Source organism: Halichoerus grypus, chromosome X (assembly GCF_964656455.1).
Source record: "Halichoerus grypus chromosome X, mHalGry1.hap1.1, whole genome shotgun sequence".
NCBI classification, from domain to species: domain Eukaryota; kingdom Metazoa; phylum Chordata; class Mammalia; order Carnivora; family Phocidae; genus Halichoerus; species Halichoerus grypus.
The window spans coordinates 58,271,690-58,288,669 of record NC_135727.1 but is presented as its reverse complement, the minus strand read 5'-3'; the positions used below and the strand labels follow the sequence as shown (position 1 = coordinate 58,288,669).

The window sequence follows — 16,980 nt, the reverse complement described above, 5'->3', positions numbered from 1 at the left end:
GTTTAACTTCTACGTATTTGTGGTCATTCCAAATTTTTTCTTTTGGTTGCCTTCTACTTTCACAGTGGTCAGAAAAGGTGCATGGGATGAGTTCAATCTTTCGATATTTTTGAGGCCCGTTTTGTAACACAGTATGTGATCTATTGTGGAAAATGTTCCATGTGCACTTGAAAAGAATGTATATTATGCTGTTTTAGGATGGAATGATCTGAATATATCTGTTAAGTCCACCTGGTCCAGTGTGTCATTCAAAGCCATTGTATCCTTGTTGTTTATATGTTTAGATGGGCTCTGTCCATTGATGTAAATGGGGTGTTAAAATCCCGTAATATTATTGTGTTATTGTCAATTAGTTCTTTTATGTTTGTTACTGTTTTATATATTTGAGTGCTCCCATGTTGGGTGCATAATTATTTAAGATTGTTTCATCTTCTTTTTAGATTGTCCCCTTTATTATTATATAGTGACCTTCTTACAGTCTTTGTTTTGAAGTCTAATATTGCTACTCTGGTTTTCTTTTGGTATCCATTTGCATGATAAATGTTTCTCCATCTGCTCATTTTCAATCTGCAGTTGTCTTTAGGTTTAAAATGAGTCATTGTAGGCAGCATATAGATGGGTCTTCTTTTTAAATCCATTCTGACACCCTATGTGTTTGGATTATAGCATTTATTCCATTTACATTCAAAGCAATTACTGATAGATACGTCTTTATTGCCATTTTATTACTTGTTTTGTCTTTGTTTACGGAGATTTTTTCTGATCCTTTCTTGTTTTTGTCACGTTTGGTCTCCTTTCCACTCAGAGTCCCCTTTAATATTTCTTGCAGAGCTGGTTTAATGGTCAGGAACTCTTTTAGTTTTTGTCTTGGAAAGTCTATCTCTTCTTCTATTCTGATAGCCTTGCTGGATAGAGTATTCTTGGTTTCACGTTTTTCCCATTTAGCACTTTGAATATGTTATGCCACTCTCTTCTGGCTTGCAAAGTCTCCATTGAGAAATCTTGAACCAGCCTTATGGGTTTTCCCTTGTAAGTTAAGGACTTCTTTTCTCTTGCTACTTTCAAGATTATCTTCTTTATCACTATATTTTGCAGTTTTAATTACAATATGTCTTGGTGTAGGCCTGCTTCTATTGATTTTGATGGGAATTCTCTGTGCCTCCTGGTTCTGGTTGTCTGTTTCCTTTCCCAGATTTGGGATGTTTTCGGCTATTATTTCTTCAAATAAACTTTCTGCCCCCTTTTCTCTCCATTTTCTGGGACTTATAATACGAATGTTATTACATTTGATGGAGTCACTGAGTACCCCTACTCTATTCTTTCTCTTTTGTTCAGCTTCATTAATTTTCATTACTTTGTCTTTGAGGTCACTAATTCATTCCTCTACTTCTTCCAGCCTGTTCATTGCATCAAGCTTGTTTCCATCTCATCTATTGCACTTTTCATCTCTGATCAATTCTTTGTTAACTCTTTTATCTCTGTGATAATTTCTTACCTGTATTTTCTATTATTTTCTCAAGCCCAGTGAATATCCTTATGATTGTTGCTATAAATTCTACATCAAGCCTGTTACTTATATCTGTTTTTGCTTAGATCTCTGCCATGGACTTATTTTGTTCTTGCATTTGGGATCATTTCTTCCATCTTTGCATTTTGTCTAAGTCTCTGCTTTTTTTCTCTATGTTCAAAAAGCTGACCATGGGGTACCTGGGTGGCTCAGTTGCTTAAGTGTCTGACTCTTGATTTCAGCTCAGGTCATGATCTCAGCTCCGTGCTCAGTGGGGAGAGTATTCTCTCTCTCCCTCTCCCTCTGCCCCTCCCCCCTCTCACATTTGTTCTCTCTCTCAAAAAAAAAAATTAAAAAAAAGAAAAAAAAAAGCCAGCCATTCTCCTACTCCTGAGAGTAATGGCCTTATAAGGAATAGGCCATGTAGTTCCCATGGCCTGGCCCTTTAGGGTGTATCTCCAGTATGTGCTGCATGTACTCTGCTCTTGTGTTTTGGCTGCTCTGTCCTTTAGGCCAGTCATGTGCAGTGGCTCTTTGGCTGCTCTTAGAGGTTTGGTCCCTGGCCTGAATATGGCAAGTTTAAATTAGGTGTGCTCTGGTATGCTTGTGAAATGAGACCTGTCACCACCTCCACCAGAACTGAGGCCCTGTAGAACTCATCGGTTGGTAGATGTGGTGTGGGTAGGGGGTTTCTGCCGGTCTTCTGGGGGAGGGTCCCACCATGGTGGGACTGAGGCAAGCATGTCTGGAAAGGACAGCTTCACCAGCGTGCAGGGGGTAGGGCTTGGTGTATATAAGTTAGGCAAGTAGTGTTGGTGCTGCACTACTTCCTGCCAGTAGCTGTGTATTTACGCTGAAAGGCAGAGGATGAAAATGGTGCTGGCCAGCTCCTTTGTTCCTGGAGTGGTATCTATCTGAATGTTGCCTCTCAGGGATGCACTCTGAGAAGTGCAAATAATCTCCCCACTCTGTGCCCCAGGCCCTCTTCAGATCACTGTTTCCACACTTTCTGCCCCCTGGGTTGTTTACCTGCCTTCTCTCCGGGAGCTGGACAGTATCCTCCAGACTATCCCAGCCAAGCCTGCTGATCTTTAAATCTCCAGGTGTTAAGCCCTACTGGTTGATAGAACTCACAAAATTCAGTCCCTCTCATTCTCCAAGCCATTGGCTTGGGGGAAGCCTTCTTGTCCATTTCCCTGTGTGTTCCTTTCTGTCTCACCCTTCTCTAGACACGGCTCCCTCTCCTCTGCAGCAGCTAGGATCTATTTCTCCCCTAAACCACATCCCCACACTTCCTACCTTCTTTGATATGGCCTTTTCTTTCCCTTTAATTGTGGAGGTTGCTCTGCCAGTCTTCAGGTCAATTTCTGGGGTATTTAGGATTATTTAATAGTTATCTATTTGTGTTCATGGGATAAGGCAAGCCTAGCGTCTTCCTACTCTACCACCATCTTCCTTTACTCCTTTTTAAAAAAGATTTTCAAGGGTGCCTGGGTGGCTCAGTTGGTTAAGCATCTGCCTTTGGCTTACATCATGATCCTGGGATCCTGGGATTGAGCCCTGTGTCAGGCTCCGTGCTCAGCGGGGAGTCTGCTGCTCTCTCTCCCGCTGCCCCTCCCCACTGCTCATGCTCTCTCTCTCTCAAATAAATAAATAAAATCTTTAAATAAAAGAAAAAAATATATAAACATTTTCAGAGTCTCTAGGTATCAAAAAAAAAAAAAGACCTTGGGAATTTTATGTTAATGTTAAACTGTATGCTAACCACTGAAACTTGTTTTCTCTGCTTTCTGATGACCATTCATATTCTGGGGCTATATTAAGGATTTGAGATAGAGATGCTGGTATCAGAAAAATATTTTATTCTCTCATCATCTCATCCTGACCAAGGTTGCTAGAACCGACATCAGCCACCTCAGAATGGAATTTGCGAAAGTAGACAACTCATTACTCTCATTCAGCACATGAGGCTTGATATGCTTGATTTCTTTTTTCTCTCTTTTTACCCTGTATCTCTACGAACTTTGTCATTCCTTCTCACTCTACCACTTTTGTAGAGGGTCCCCAAGACTACCCACGTGTTTGATGGTTAAGTAGGACGACTTAGAAGACTCAACCTATAGTCATAGGCCTTATTACTGTGAAAGATTGCAAAGTAAAATAAGAAAAGGGAAAAGGCAAATGGGGCAAAGTTTGTAAGAAACCAGGTACAAGCTTCTAAGGATCTTCTTCCAGTGGAGTCATATAAGATGTACTTAATTCCTCCACTAATGAATTATGATAATACATGTAAGATGCTGTCAGCCAAGGAAGCTCATTAGACACTGAGCAGTCAAGGTTATTACTAGCAGCTGATCACATAAACACACTCTCTCTAGCATGTCCAGAATTCCAGACTAGAAGGAAAGTAGTTGCTCAGCATAAACCATATTATTTCAACAGTTTAAGCACAATGCTTCACTCTTATCATTCAGAGAATGTTTTCTATCATTGTATGGAACTGTTTACCAGAGAAGTCCCCAGATGCCAACCAAGAGCAAACCTTGCAAGCAGGACTTTCTAATAATGGCAGTCTTGAGATACTATGTGAACTCTTTTCTGCACACTATTATATAACTGTCTTTCATAAATACATGGCGAATTTTGTATTTTCCCATCTTCTACCTCTGAGTATGGAAATTCTTCTCAGTAGGCATTACTGCCTCTCTTCCTCACTGAAGTCCTTACTAAACTGGTACAGTTCTCTGGTTAGTAGCCATTTTGGTTATCTTCCATTCATCTTCTATCCACAACTCAGTTGCCAATCATTGTTCTCAAACTAAATTACATGTGTTTCAAAGTCACAGCTCTTACTGGAATCAAATATCAGATACCTTATGGTTGGTTTGCCCAGCTTTAGTCCTTAAAGTAGTCTCACCTCAAGTATACCCAATCAGATACAAAACCTTTGTGAATTATAAGAACATTTCAACATTCTAACTCTAGCCCATATATCTCATCCCAATAGATCTAACACTCTCCCTATAGCTAATATTAATGGGTACTGATACCCATTTTTAATTCTAATACTGTGAGCAACTTTCACTTGGATACATATTATAATATAAATTACTTATTAGGAAAAAAATTGAAAACCAAGATCACTCTATGTAGCATATAAGACTCAAAGAAGAACATACTAATCAATTTTCAGTAAGAAACTCATAATCCACTTGCAAAAGAATATGTTTCTTAGGTCATTCACATTGTTTCTCAATGTCAGAGCTAGAATAATCTAACCCACTGTTTTTCAAATAGAGATCTCGACCTATTATTAGGTAATGAAATAAGCATAGTGAATGAATAAGCATGAATCTCAGGAGACATTTTATTAGAAAAATAAAATAGAGGAGAACAACAAATATCAGAGTGTTTTGTACTTAGTATGGGTAAATAGTGTGAAAGTTTTCTTTCCATGGAGTGTGTGTGTGTCTGTGTAAGATAGGTCATAGGTCATATTGTAGAATTTATTCTGAGTCATGGTCAAAAAATGTTTGAAAGCTGTTGATTTAGTCTAACCCCATTAGCTACATATAGAGGTCCAGAGAAGGGAAATCACTCAATGATTTCATAGTACATAACTTGTTAGTGGCTGTGTCTAGAGTCCTTTCCTACTTATGGGAGTAGGGTTATTGAATCCAAATGAAATTTATATTTTGTTAGACTGCCCTTCATAGCAAGTAAAGAGAAGATGAATGTAAGTCTTTTTTTTTTTTTTAATATTTAAAATGACACATCAAGGAAAAAAAAAATGCTACTTTCCAAGGTTAGAAGCAGCACAATTAGGGGAATTTGGCTGAGTCAAGGAAACTTGCATTAAGAGATGTTAGGTCAGTAAAATCAAGAATCAAACTATAGATACTAGAATAATAGTGAGCAGGACCTGAGTAAAGGAGCAACTTAAGACATGTTTTTTTTTTCTAACTTATGTTTTAACAGATATAGACCCTCTTTCACAGAACCACACAAACTAGTCTAAAACCAAAGGAAAGCTAAATTAGAGGTTGAAGCAGCCTACCTACCCACCTCTACCAAGCTCAGTCTCGTAGACTGTAGGCCTCCTTATGAATAGGTAAACCAGACACAGAAATAGCTCTTCTTTCTATCTTTTTATCTTTCATTAACATTGCCTGCAAACATCCCCAGTTATTTTTCACCTTAGTCTTTACTGATATGAACCAGTGGTCTGTTGGAACTAAGCTAGGCTATATGAAGTTACTAGTGACATTGTATTTGGAAGATTTTTTTTTAAGGATTTTGCTGTAAAAAAAAAAAGTTTGGGGGCGCCTGGTTAGCTCAGTCGGTTAAGTGTCTGACTCTTTATTTTGGGTCAGGTCATGATCTCAGGGTTGTAGGATTGAGCCCTGTATGGGCGGGGTGGGGAGAGGGAGGTGGAGTCTGCTTCTCTCCTTTTCCTTCTGTCCCTCCCCTTGCTTGTACTCTCTCTCTTTTTCTCTCTCTAAAATAAATAAATCTTTAAAAAGTTTGAAAATGTCTCTTAGTTTGGGCACTTTTGGAAATGAATACATTATCTCAGGTTACCTGCAGTTATTAAATTATTACTTCTGTATTTTAAATCAGTGACATGAAGGAGTTATATACCTTTTAAAGTCCTTAACTGATTAGTTAGTTGAATCTTTCATGTTCCTAAGGACTTAATCAAAACAGGATATGTAAAGAGAGTCCATATCACTTTAACATGGTGTCACAAGTATAGTAGTTGATCAATTCTTTATATTACCATGCCCTATTAGATACTTGAAAAAAAAAAATGTGCTTACAACTTTGAGTTTCTTAGGCCATGAAAAAAAATACCTAGTTTTAAAAAAGAAAATCATCAACTCCCTTTGTGTAGCTAATTATCAGTTTTAAATTGAGAATACTTTTCTAAAATTGGACATGACAACTAAGAGGTATTAGTTGAATTGTGATCCTTAAGGATTTTTTAGCTACCATTTTGATTAGTATTATTACCTAAAGAATAAATTGATGTAGGTTAATGACTTGAAAGGGAATAAAGAGGACATTAAAGTTATAAAAACATCGTCTCTGCTAGCATCTGTTTGGAGTTTAATAGTTTGTTTGAATTTCATAGGTTCTAGGTTTAAGAAAATTGCTTATCCACTGGGACTGGCCACTTTAGGAGCAACTGTTTGCTACCCAGTTCAGTCAGTAATAATTGCAAAGGTAAGTTCCTTTTAAGTGATAGCTACATTTCAGTATTTGTTTAATCTCTTAGTGTGACAATATTTAAATGTCCTAAGTATCTGCAACATTTAATTTCCAGAGAAATAAAGTTAGCATCAACTCTTACTTTGGCAAAATCACATTACATTTCAGCATGGTAAATTCCATTCTTAATTACATAATCATCACAGATAGGATAAATTTTTTGAAATATAATTCAAAAATATAAATGCTGCTTTGAGGATTGGGTTCAGAGACACAGAATTAGAATTTATGGGGAGAAATACCACTCCATTGCTGAGCTATGTGAAATTCAATTTTTAATTAACAGAAAATTATACCTGCTGGATGCTGTCAGTTCATCAGATTAGTATAAGAATCAGCAAATTGGTAGATAACAGAGGCTTCTGAAGGTAAAAAAAAATCATATATACAAATTCAATTTTGATACCACCTAGAACTAAGTAACATTTTCCATGAGTCCATATTATAGCTGTTTTGTCATTTTCTTATGAGCTTACCTACAAATCCAAACATTCTCTTAATGATTTGAAAAGTTTGTGCCAGTATTTTACTTTTAATACATATTCAGATTGAGAAGGAAAGCTTTGGGTAATGCAGTATTTTCTTCCTTTCCTTCTTTTCTTAATTATCAACACTTAACATTTCCCCCTCACACTTGAAGCACTGTGTAGTGTTACCAGAAGAATTTTCTGTACTTGTATTCTCATTACTACATCTCCCTAATTATTGATGTAGATAAAACTGCCTACTCAGTATTTTAAGAATGACAAGGATATAGTGCCCTATGTAGTTTGTAATTTGATGAAGCTATAAAAGTTTATAGCAAAGAGAGCATTATTCATTAAATCTAGTTGAGACACTTGGTCCAAAATGATCAACTTATTTTTTATAAATCTTTCCTAAGAATTTATATAGGAATTAGCCACTTCAATTCATATCATATTCATGCTGAAAGAAACTTCTGAGTTTATTACATTCAACTTCCTCATTTTCTCATTTACTGATAAGAAAACTGTGGCCCAGAGAAGTTTCACAGTGACTGATTTTGTCCAGGGTTGTCTTCTGTTTCCCTGTCCATTTCTCTTCTCAATATCTAATGCTGCCACTGAATCTTTTTGTTTGTTTAGAGTTAAATAAAATTTGTAACTATTCATCCTTAAATAATTTAAGCATTATAGAAAAGTATAGGAAAAAAAAACAGTTAACCATCTGGAATTCTTTCATCCAGAAAAATATCAGTGTTAACATTTGGTAGAATGTTGTCTAGACATTTCTTTATGCATATATAGAGGTAGAAAGATAGATGGGTGAATAGGCAGATACAGTTTCATAATAACAGGATAATATTATAGTATACATCTTATTTTTAATTTTAAGAATAAAGTATTAAACTTAATTTTACTCTAACAGAAGGAAAATAAAAACAGAAGAATTCCTGAACTTCAAATAAAAATTTCTATGATAAAAGAGTTATAAATGTGCTTTCCTGAAAGTTTTTCTATGGTTAAATGCTGTTACTGAAATTCCTAGAGTTGAGACCCTTGCTTTTCCTTTGACTGGCATATAACAATGCCATGTGTAATATCTGCTGGATTCTAACATATATATATATATATATATAACATAGATTCTTAACCTGAGATCCATGATAGACTTAGGAGTGACTCCACCACCCGAAACTATGAAAAATTTTATATATACAATAGATACCTTCTAATTTGGTATTGTTGGGACCAGTAGTTAATAATTAATTAAAAATGTTAAAGTGGAAAGTTTTTAAAAGTCACAAATATGGACCTTAAATATTTTATTTCAAATTATAAATGTGTGTCCATTTTTCTCTCTTTTGAAGTAGGTATTTTCTATGAGTATGGGTCTCCTAGTTGAAGATCATAGCATCTTTCTTACAGTTAGCCATATCTGTAGTATGTCTTCTACTGTTTTCAGTTTAGATTCCCTTTAAATAGAATGAACACTTAAAAACATTTTTAAAATAATATGAGTGCAGAATCCTCTTAAATTGTTATTATTTCTCCCAGCCTTTAACAGTTGACTTGCCCACCTCTAATTTAACAGTAGTTTGGTAAATCATTTTTTAGTCTTTACAAAGCATTTAACTTAATTTTCCTGTAGACAACAATTCTCTTCACACTCATATTTCATCCTATTATGTTACATTTATTTTTTTAATTATAGTAAAACTGATATAGAGACTTAGAAATAAATACAACTGATTCTTGGTAAGTGCACAAATCACTTCTGAAAGACAGTACTTAGATATATTTGAGAGAACCTGCTATCGATGAATATTCAGCATTCTGTGAACATCATTTATTATACATTTTTAAGACACCTTTACTTAATCAGACAAGTCTCTTAAAAGGATATCAAATGAGAGCTCTTCTGCTATATGGGTAGTTTCTTAAGGAAAGGGCCCGTACCTTTCAGGAGATTCTCCAAGAGGTCTATGACATAAAAAAAATCACAAAATGGTAGTCTAGAAGGCTCTTTGAAAAATAAGTCACACTCCAGTTATTCACCATTTCGGAAATATACTTCAAGATAGGATTACTTTTTGCTTTTTATGGTTTTCTTCACACTGTTTTCATTATTAACTTTAATAAAGAGTATCAAGTAATCTGTCTTTGAAACCTATAAAATACCTAGGAATAAACTTATCAAATAATATTCTAAGATCTATTTATTAAAAACTATTAAACTATAGTAGGAAGGGAAAAATGAAGGGGGGGAATTGGAGGGGGAGACAAACCATGAGAGACTATGGACTCTGAGAAACAAACTGAGGGTTCTAGAGGGGAGGGGGGTGGGGGGATGGGTTAGCCTGGTGATGGGTATTAAAGAGGGCACGTATTGAATGGAGCCCTGGGTGTTATATGCAAACAATGAATCATGGAACACTACATCAAAAACTAATGATGTAATGTATGGTGATTAACATAACATAACAAAATAAAATTTAAAAAAGAAAAAAAACTATTAAACTTTAGTGAAAGGCATTTTTAAAAAATTTGAATACATTTAGAGATATATCTTGTTTCTAGATGAAAGGACTGAATATTGGAATATAGCATATGTTCCCAAATTTAGAAGTTTAATTTAGTTCTTACAGAATTCCTCGATTTGTAGGGAGTATGACATTCATTCAACCAGTATTTGTTGTCCATTTACCATGTATTGGTAACTATGCTAGCATAGACAATAAAATAGACCAAAAAAAAAAAAAAAGAGAGAGAGAGAGAATATCCAAAAACAAATATATCAAGTATGTCTTTGTATATATTGTGGGGTAAGGGGAGGGTATTGTAAAGGTGGCATTTCAGATCAGCGTGTAAACAAAGAATGGATTGGGGTGCCTGGGTGGCTCAGATGGTTAAGCGTCCGCCTTCGGCTCAGGTCATGATCCCAGGGTCCTGGGATCGAGCCCCACATCGGGCTCCCTGCTCAGCGGGGAGCCTGCTTCTCCCTCTCCCTCTCCCACTCCCCCTGCTCATGCTCTCTCTCTCTGTATCTCTATGTCTCAAATGAATAAATTTTAAAAAAATCTTAAAAAAAAAAAAGAAAGAAAGAATGGATTGGTTATTCCAGACATGTGTTGGAATAATTGGCTTTTTGGAAAAAAATCTTAGACCTTGCAAAAATAAATTTCAGGTGGACTAAAGATCTAATCATAAAATATAATACTATAAAAATATTAGAAGAAAGAAGATAAATACCTCTGTAATGTTGAGATAGGAAAGGCACTCTTAAGCAAAACACAATCCAGAAACCATCAAAAAAATTAATGTATTTTACTACATCAAAATAAATACATTTCTTCTGATCACAATATAACATTTACAAAGTTAATGGGTAAATTAAAACTGGGAAAACTATTTGCAACATCTATAACAAAGGACTAAATAATGGCCTTCCTATAAATGGATAGAAAAAAGGTAAAGGCTCTCTAAGAAAATGAAGAAAGTAAACAAACAAGCAATCCACAAAATAAGAAACATAAATGGCCTAATATGAAGGATGCTTAACTTTATCAGCAATCAAATAAATGCAAATTTAAAGATCATTTAGATATTGGCTTTTAGTCTTTCAATTTGATAAAGATTTAAAAGACTCATAGTAATACTGCTTCTGGTAAATGGGGTATGAAAACACCTTTTTGGTGGGAGTATAAATTACTACAGTGTATTGCTGACTTTATGGAGGCAATGTGGCAATATTATCAAAAATTAAAATGTATATAATCTTTAATCCAGGTATTTCACATGCAGGAATTTGTACCAAGGAGACACCACAAAGATGTGTGGTCCCAGTTGTATGTGTAAGAACGCTAATCACAGCATGCTTATAATTGCCCAAAAAAGGGAAACATCCCATATTCCCCAAGATAGGGGATTTATTAAACTAACTGTGGCATATCCATTATAGAATACTAACTAGGCAGCTATTATAAAAGAAGCAGATCTACAGGTGTATAAACTGATATGGAAACATCTCTGACAAATTATTAAGCTTTTAAACTATCAAATCTCAATATGTATAGTGTGATCCTATTTGTGTTTTTAAAAAGGAAACAAGCTAAGTGTATATGTGTGTAGTTTATTTTAAAATTTATTTTTAAAACATAATTGAGATTGTAGTGTAGAATCTGTTCTCTAATCTCATCTTTTCAATTCAGTGGTTCATGGAAATCCATATCAGTGCATATAAATCTAAAATCTACCTCATCCTTTTTGGTAGAGGTATATTAGTATCAACATTCCATTTGTTTTAAAATGTGTATATGCATTTGTTTTAAAATGTGTGTATGTATCTAATGCACATATAAGGAAAATCTCAGGAAGAATAGCCACACAACTGTGACCAAAGTTACATTGTGGGGAGGAAGAAGACTTCCTTTATATTAGTGCTTTGATTTATTTTTCTTAAGTGTAAGTATATACTTAGCAAAAAAATTCTATTTTAAGCAAGAAAGTCAGTTTTTAAAAGTTCTTTAAGTTCATGTTTATAAAAAGTATAATCCTGGAAAGCTTCCAAAACCTCTTTAAAACTTGAAAAGTCAATAGCTATTGAAATTACTTTAGCCATAAGGAACAAAAAGATGGAGAAAGAACAGAAAGAAGGAATAAGGAGATTTTTAAAGGAAAAGAGACATGAATGAAAGTAAGAGCAGCTTCTGGAATTCACTCACCATCCTTGCCTCTGCTTTGGTGTGTTTTTAGTTCATTTGTATTTTATGTTTCTACCAAAAGAGAGTATTATTCTCTGGAGAAATACATTAATACTTTATGACAGGAGAAAGCACCAGAAAATTTGAACAAAAGTATTAACTTCATAGCATCTTAAAATCTTATTTTCTGTTTATTATCTCAAGCTGTCTTTCCCAAACTTCTGTTAAATAAGAATAGTTTTAAATTCACATATTATAGTGTGAATGCAAACTATACATTTTTAAGAATTTATTTTTCTAAGAGCAGTTTTAGGTTCACAACAAAATTAAGCAGAAGGTACAGAGATTTCCCATACACCCCCTGTTCCCACACATGCTCAGCATCCTCCATTATCAACATCCCTTTTCAACATCCCCCATTAGAGTGGTACATTTGTTGCAATTGATAAGCCTACATTGACACATTATCACCCAAAGTCATAGTTTACTTCAGGATTAACTCTTGGTGTTATACCAACTATACATTTTTTTAGCCTTTTACATGAGGCAAATAATTTTTCATATAAGATTTAGAAAATGGGGTTTTCTGTTATATGATCTAGAGATTTATATCTTTACTATTGATTCTGACCTGAGTGTTCACATAAAATACCTGACATAATTTTTTTTTAAGATTTTATTGTCAGAGAGAGACACAGCGAGAGAGGGAACACAAGCAGGGGGAGTGGGAGAGGGAGAAGCAGCTTCCCACTGAGCAGGGAGCCCAATACGGGGCTCGATCCCAGGACCCTGGGATCATGACCCGAGCCAAAGGCAGACGCTTAACGACTGAGCCACGCAGGCGCCCCAGACATAATTTTTTTTAATACTTGTTATTTTGACTTTTAAAAATATATCTTATTTGACTCACTTCTTGTTTTAATTAGGTAACTGGGAAAAAGGCATATGCTACAAGCCAGCAAATTTATGAAGCAGTTAAATCATTGTGGACAAAAATCAACAAAAAAGAGTCATTGCCTAAACCTAAAGAAAAATCTAAGGTAGAGTTTAAAGGGACCCAAAAGGGAGACATTTAGTTTTGTTGGTTGGGGTTGGGGGATTGGCTTATGATGGGAGCCCTGAACAGAGGTCAAGGATAGAATGAAAGGAGATGAAGGAACATAATATCTTTGCATACTATACGTTTTTAAGATGTTTTATTGTTTTAGCAAAATGATTTACTTATGAAAGAAAAATCTTTTTGGTAAACAGCTAGGAAATTCTGCTGAAATAGAAATACCTGCAAAAACAACTGACAGCCTGAAATACTCAGTGCCCTTGACAACAGAACTCAGCTCTGAAACAAAGACAAAATCAGAATCCACCTCAGGTTTGTTTGAAATAATTCAATTTTGTTTTCATTCTTTCCTTAAATAATGTTATCGTATTATTAGGAGTAGTTTGAACTTACGTGCTTTTTCATAAATGTTTTTTCTTTCTCATATCTGTAGTCTATATATCTTTTTAGATTGTGAGATACTTGGGTACTTGGGACTTTTTCTAATTGTCGCATTGTTCATAATACCAATCTTTGCATATGGTTGTGTGGAGTAACACTGGCGGGTTAGGTGAGTGAAGCATTTAGTATCACTTTGTAAATGTGAGCTTTGTAATTAGGTGGAGAAAAATGCGCCTTTCCAGATTTTATCAATTTACAAGCTATAAGTATGAGTCGTATCTACATAGAAGAAATACTGACTTTCCATTTCTTGTGCTATTTACCCCTATCAGTCTTAGTTTCCACCATCACTTTTATTTAGTTTAGATACTAGGAGAACATTCAGAATGAAATAGTAAAATAACACCAATCATAATACTAATAACTTTTTTAATATTAGATACTGGCAATTGATACCTTGTGAGACCAAACAGTGACAATTATACTTTCTAGGCAAATACTACTATGGTTTTACTGTAATCATTGAGAAGGTAACAGAGTATTTAATACCATTTTAAGAGTGTATTCACATAAACTCACCAGTCACTGGGTTATACAGGATTGTCTATCTGTACAATGTGAATGGTACTACCCATTGTTTTATTGCAAAGGAAATAGGGCCAACTCAGAGATAAGGAAGTAGAAAATAATGATAATATCTGCCCTTTACATTGTGCCTACTGTGATATAAAGAGCTATAAATATCATATGTTATTTAATTCTCACCCAAAAGGCAAAACAAAACAAAAAACTCTTGTGCATATGTAATTATAATCATTGCATAATGAACAGACTGAAACGCAGGAAGCTTAAGTAACTTGCCCAAAATCATATAGCTTATGAGTAGTAGATGTATTCATAGCCTAGATTTTCCTAATACAAGTCCAAGCTCTTTCTACTGTGTATAGATTATCTAATTTAAAATCAGAGTTTAGTCTCTAATTTCAGCTACCTCCTCTATCTTAATTTTTATAAAACCTGTCACTGAGTAACAAACCTGATAGGAGTTTTACAGTGTTCTCCTATCACCTCTCATTTCTAATCTGTTGGTTTACAGTATTTATTTTTTTATTATTTACTTTCAATTCTGGTATAGTTAGCATACAGTGTTATATTAGTTTCAGGTGTACAACACAGTGATTCAACACTGCCACGCAACACCCTTTGCTCATCACAACAAGTGTACTCCTTAATCCCCTTCAGCTATTTCACCCATCCCCCACCAACCTCCCCTCTGGTAACCGTCAATTTGTTCTCAATAGTTAAGAGTCTGTTTCCTGGCTTGTCCCTCTTCCTCTATTTTCTTTTTTCTCTTGCATGCATGCAGATATAGATAGGTAGGTAGGTAGGTAGGTAGGTAGGTAGATAGATAGGTAGATAGAGATATAGAGATAGATATGTATATAAAGGAGATGTGGTATGTGTGTGTGTGTGCATATATATATCGATAGATTTTTGGGCTCTTTCCATGTTTTGACTGCTGTTGATAATGCTGTTATAAACATTGGGGTGCATGTACCCCTTCAAATCTATATTTTTGTATCCTTTGGGTAAATACCTAGTAGTGCAATTGCTGGGTTGTGGGGTTGTTCTATTTTTAATTTGGTGAGGAACCTCCATACTGTTTTCCAGAGTGGCTGCACCAGTTTGGATTCCCACCAGCAGTGCAGGAGGGTTTCTTTTACTCCATCCTTGCCGACTCCTGATGTTTCTTGTGTTGTTGATTTTAGCCATTTTGACAGGTGTGAAGTGGTATCTCATTGTGGTTTTGATTTGTATTTCCCTAATGATGAATGATATTGAGTATCTTTTCATGTGCCTGTTAGCCATCTGTATGTCTGCTTTGGAAACATGTCTGTTCATGTCTTCTGCCCATTTCTTAACTGTGTTGTTTTTTGGGTGTTGAGTTTGGTAAGTTCTTTATAGATTTTGGATACTAACCTTTTATCAGATATGTCATTTGTAGTTATCTTCTCTGATTCTGGAGGCTGCATTTTAGTTTTCTGGATTGTTTCCTTTGCTGTGCAGAAGCTTTTTATCTTGATGAAGTCCCAATAGTTCATTTTTGTTTTTTTTCCCCTTGCCTCTGGAGACATGTAGACATGTCTAGTAACAAGTTGCTACAGCCAGGTCAGGGAGGTTTCTGCTGTGATGTCCTCTAGGATTTTGATGGTTTCCTGTCTCACATTAAGGGTTGTTCGTCCATTTTGAGTTTATTTTTGTGTATGGTGTAAGAAACTGGTCCAGTCATTCTTCTGCATGTGGTTGTCCAGTTTTCTCAACATCATTTGTTGAAGAGACTGTCTTTTTTTCTTTCTTTGTTTCTTTGTTTTTTTTTTTTTTTTTTGGAATGGGAGTGCTAGCAAGGAGGGAGGGGCAGAGGGAGAGAGAGAATCTTAAGCACGGCCTACACTTGGAGCCTGACATGGGGGCTTGATATCATGACCCTGAGATCATGACCTGAGCCAAACTCAAGAGTTGGACACCCAACCAACTGAGCCACCCAAGCACCCCAAGACTTTTTTTCCATTGGATATTCTTGCTTTGTCAAGATTAATTGACCATATAGTTGTGGGTCCATTTCTTGGTTTTCTGTTCTGTTCCATTGATCTATGTATCTGTTTTTGTGTCAGTACCATACTGTCTTGATGACTACAGCTTTGTAATATAGCTTGAAAGCTGTACTATAGCTTGAAGTCTGGAATCGTGAGGCCTCCAGCTTTGCTGTTCTTTTTCAGGATTGCTTTGGCTATTTGGAGTGTATTGTGTTTCCATACAAATTTTAGGATTGTTTGTTCTAGCTCTGTGAAAAATGCTGATGGTATTTTGATAGGAATTGCCTTAAATGTGTTGATTGCTTTCTAGTATAAACATTTTAAAAATGTTTGTTCTTCCAATCCTTGAGCATGGAATGTTTTTTGACTTCTTTGTGTCCTTTTCAGTTTCTTTCATAAGTGTTCTATAGTTTTCAGGGTACAAATTTTTTACCTCTTTGGTTAGATTTATTCCTAGGTATCTTACGGTTTTTGGTGCAATTATAAATGGGATTGGTTCCTTGATTTCTCTTTCTGCTGCTTCATAATTGGAGTATAGAAATGCAACAGATTTCTGTATGCTGATTTTATTTAACCTATGGCGTTGCTGAATTGATATATTTAGTTCTAACAATTTTTTGGTGGAGTCTTTTGGGTTTTCTACATAGAGTGTCATGTCATCTGCAAATAGTAAAAGTTTGACTTCTTCCTTGCCAATTTGGATGCTTTTTATTTCTTTTTGTTGTCTGATTGCTGAGGCTAAGACTTCTAGTACTCTGTTAAACAACAGTGGGGAGAGTGGACATCCCTGTCTTGTTCCTGACTGTAGAGGAAAAGCTCTCAGAATTTCCCTATTGAGGATGATATTGGCTGTGGGTCTTCTGTATATTACTTTTATGATGCTGAGGTATGTTGTCCCTATCCCTACATGGTAGAGGGTTTTTATCAAAAATTGGTGCTGCATTTTGTGAAATGCTTTTTCTGCATCTATTGAGAGAATCATATGGCTCTTATTCTTTCTTTTATT

At 35.3% G+C, this 16,980-nt stretch overlaps 1 protein-coding gene across 5 annotated transcripts in view; it reads left to right on the top strand.

Annotated features, from left to right (window-relative positions):
• Positions 1-16,980, top strand: part of LOC118540044 (MICOS complex subunit MIC27) — a 131,846-nt gene that overhangs the window by 90,169 nt on the left and 24,697 nt on the right. For 4 of the 5 annotated variants that reach the window (XM_078063995.1, XM_078063993.1, XM_078063991.1 and 1 more), the window contains 3 exons: positions 6,642-6,733; positions 12,869-12,982; positions 13,194-13,311. In XM_078063995.1, the coding sequence (XP_077920121.1) occupies positions 6,642-6,733; positions 12,869-12,982; positions 13,194-13,311 (324 nt within the window). The remainder of the gene's footprint in view (positions 1-6,641; positions 6,734-12,868; positions 12,983-13,193; positions 13,312-16,980) is intronic. The other variant, XM_078063996.1, reaches the window with a different exon arrangement.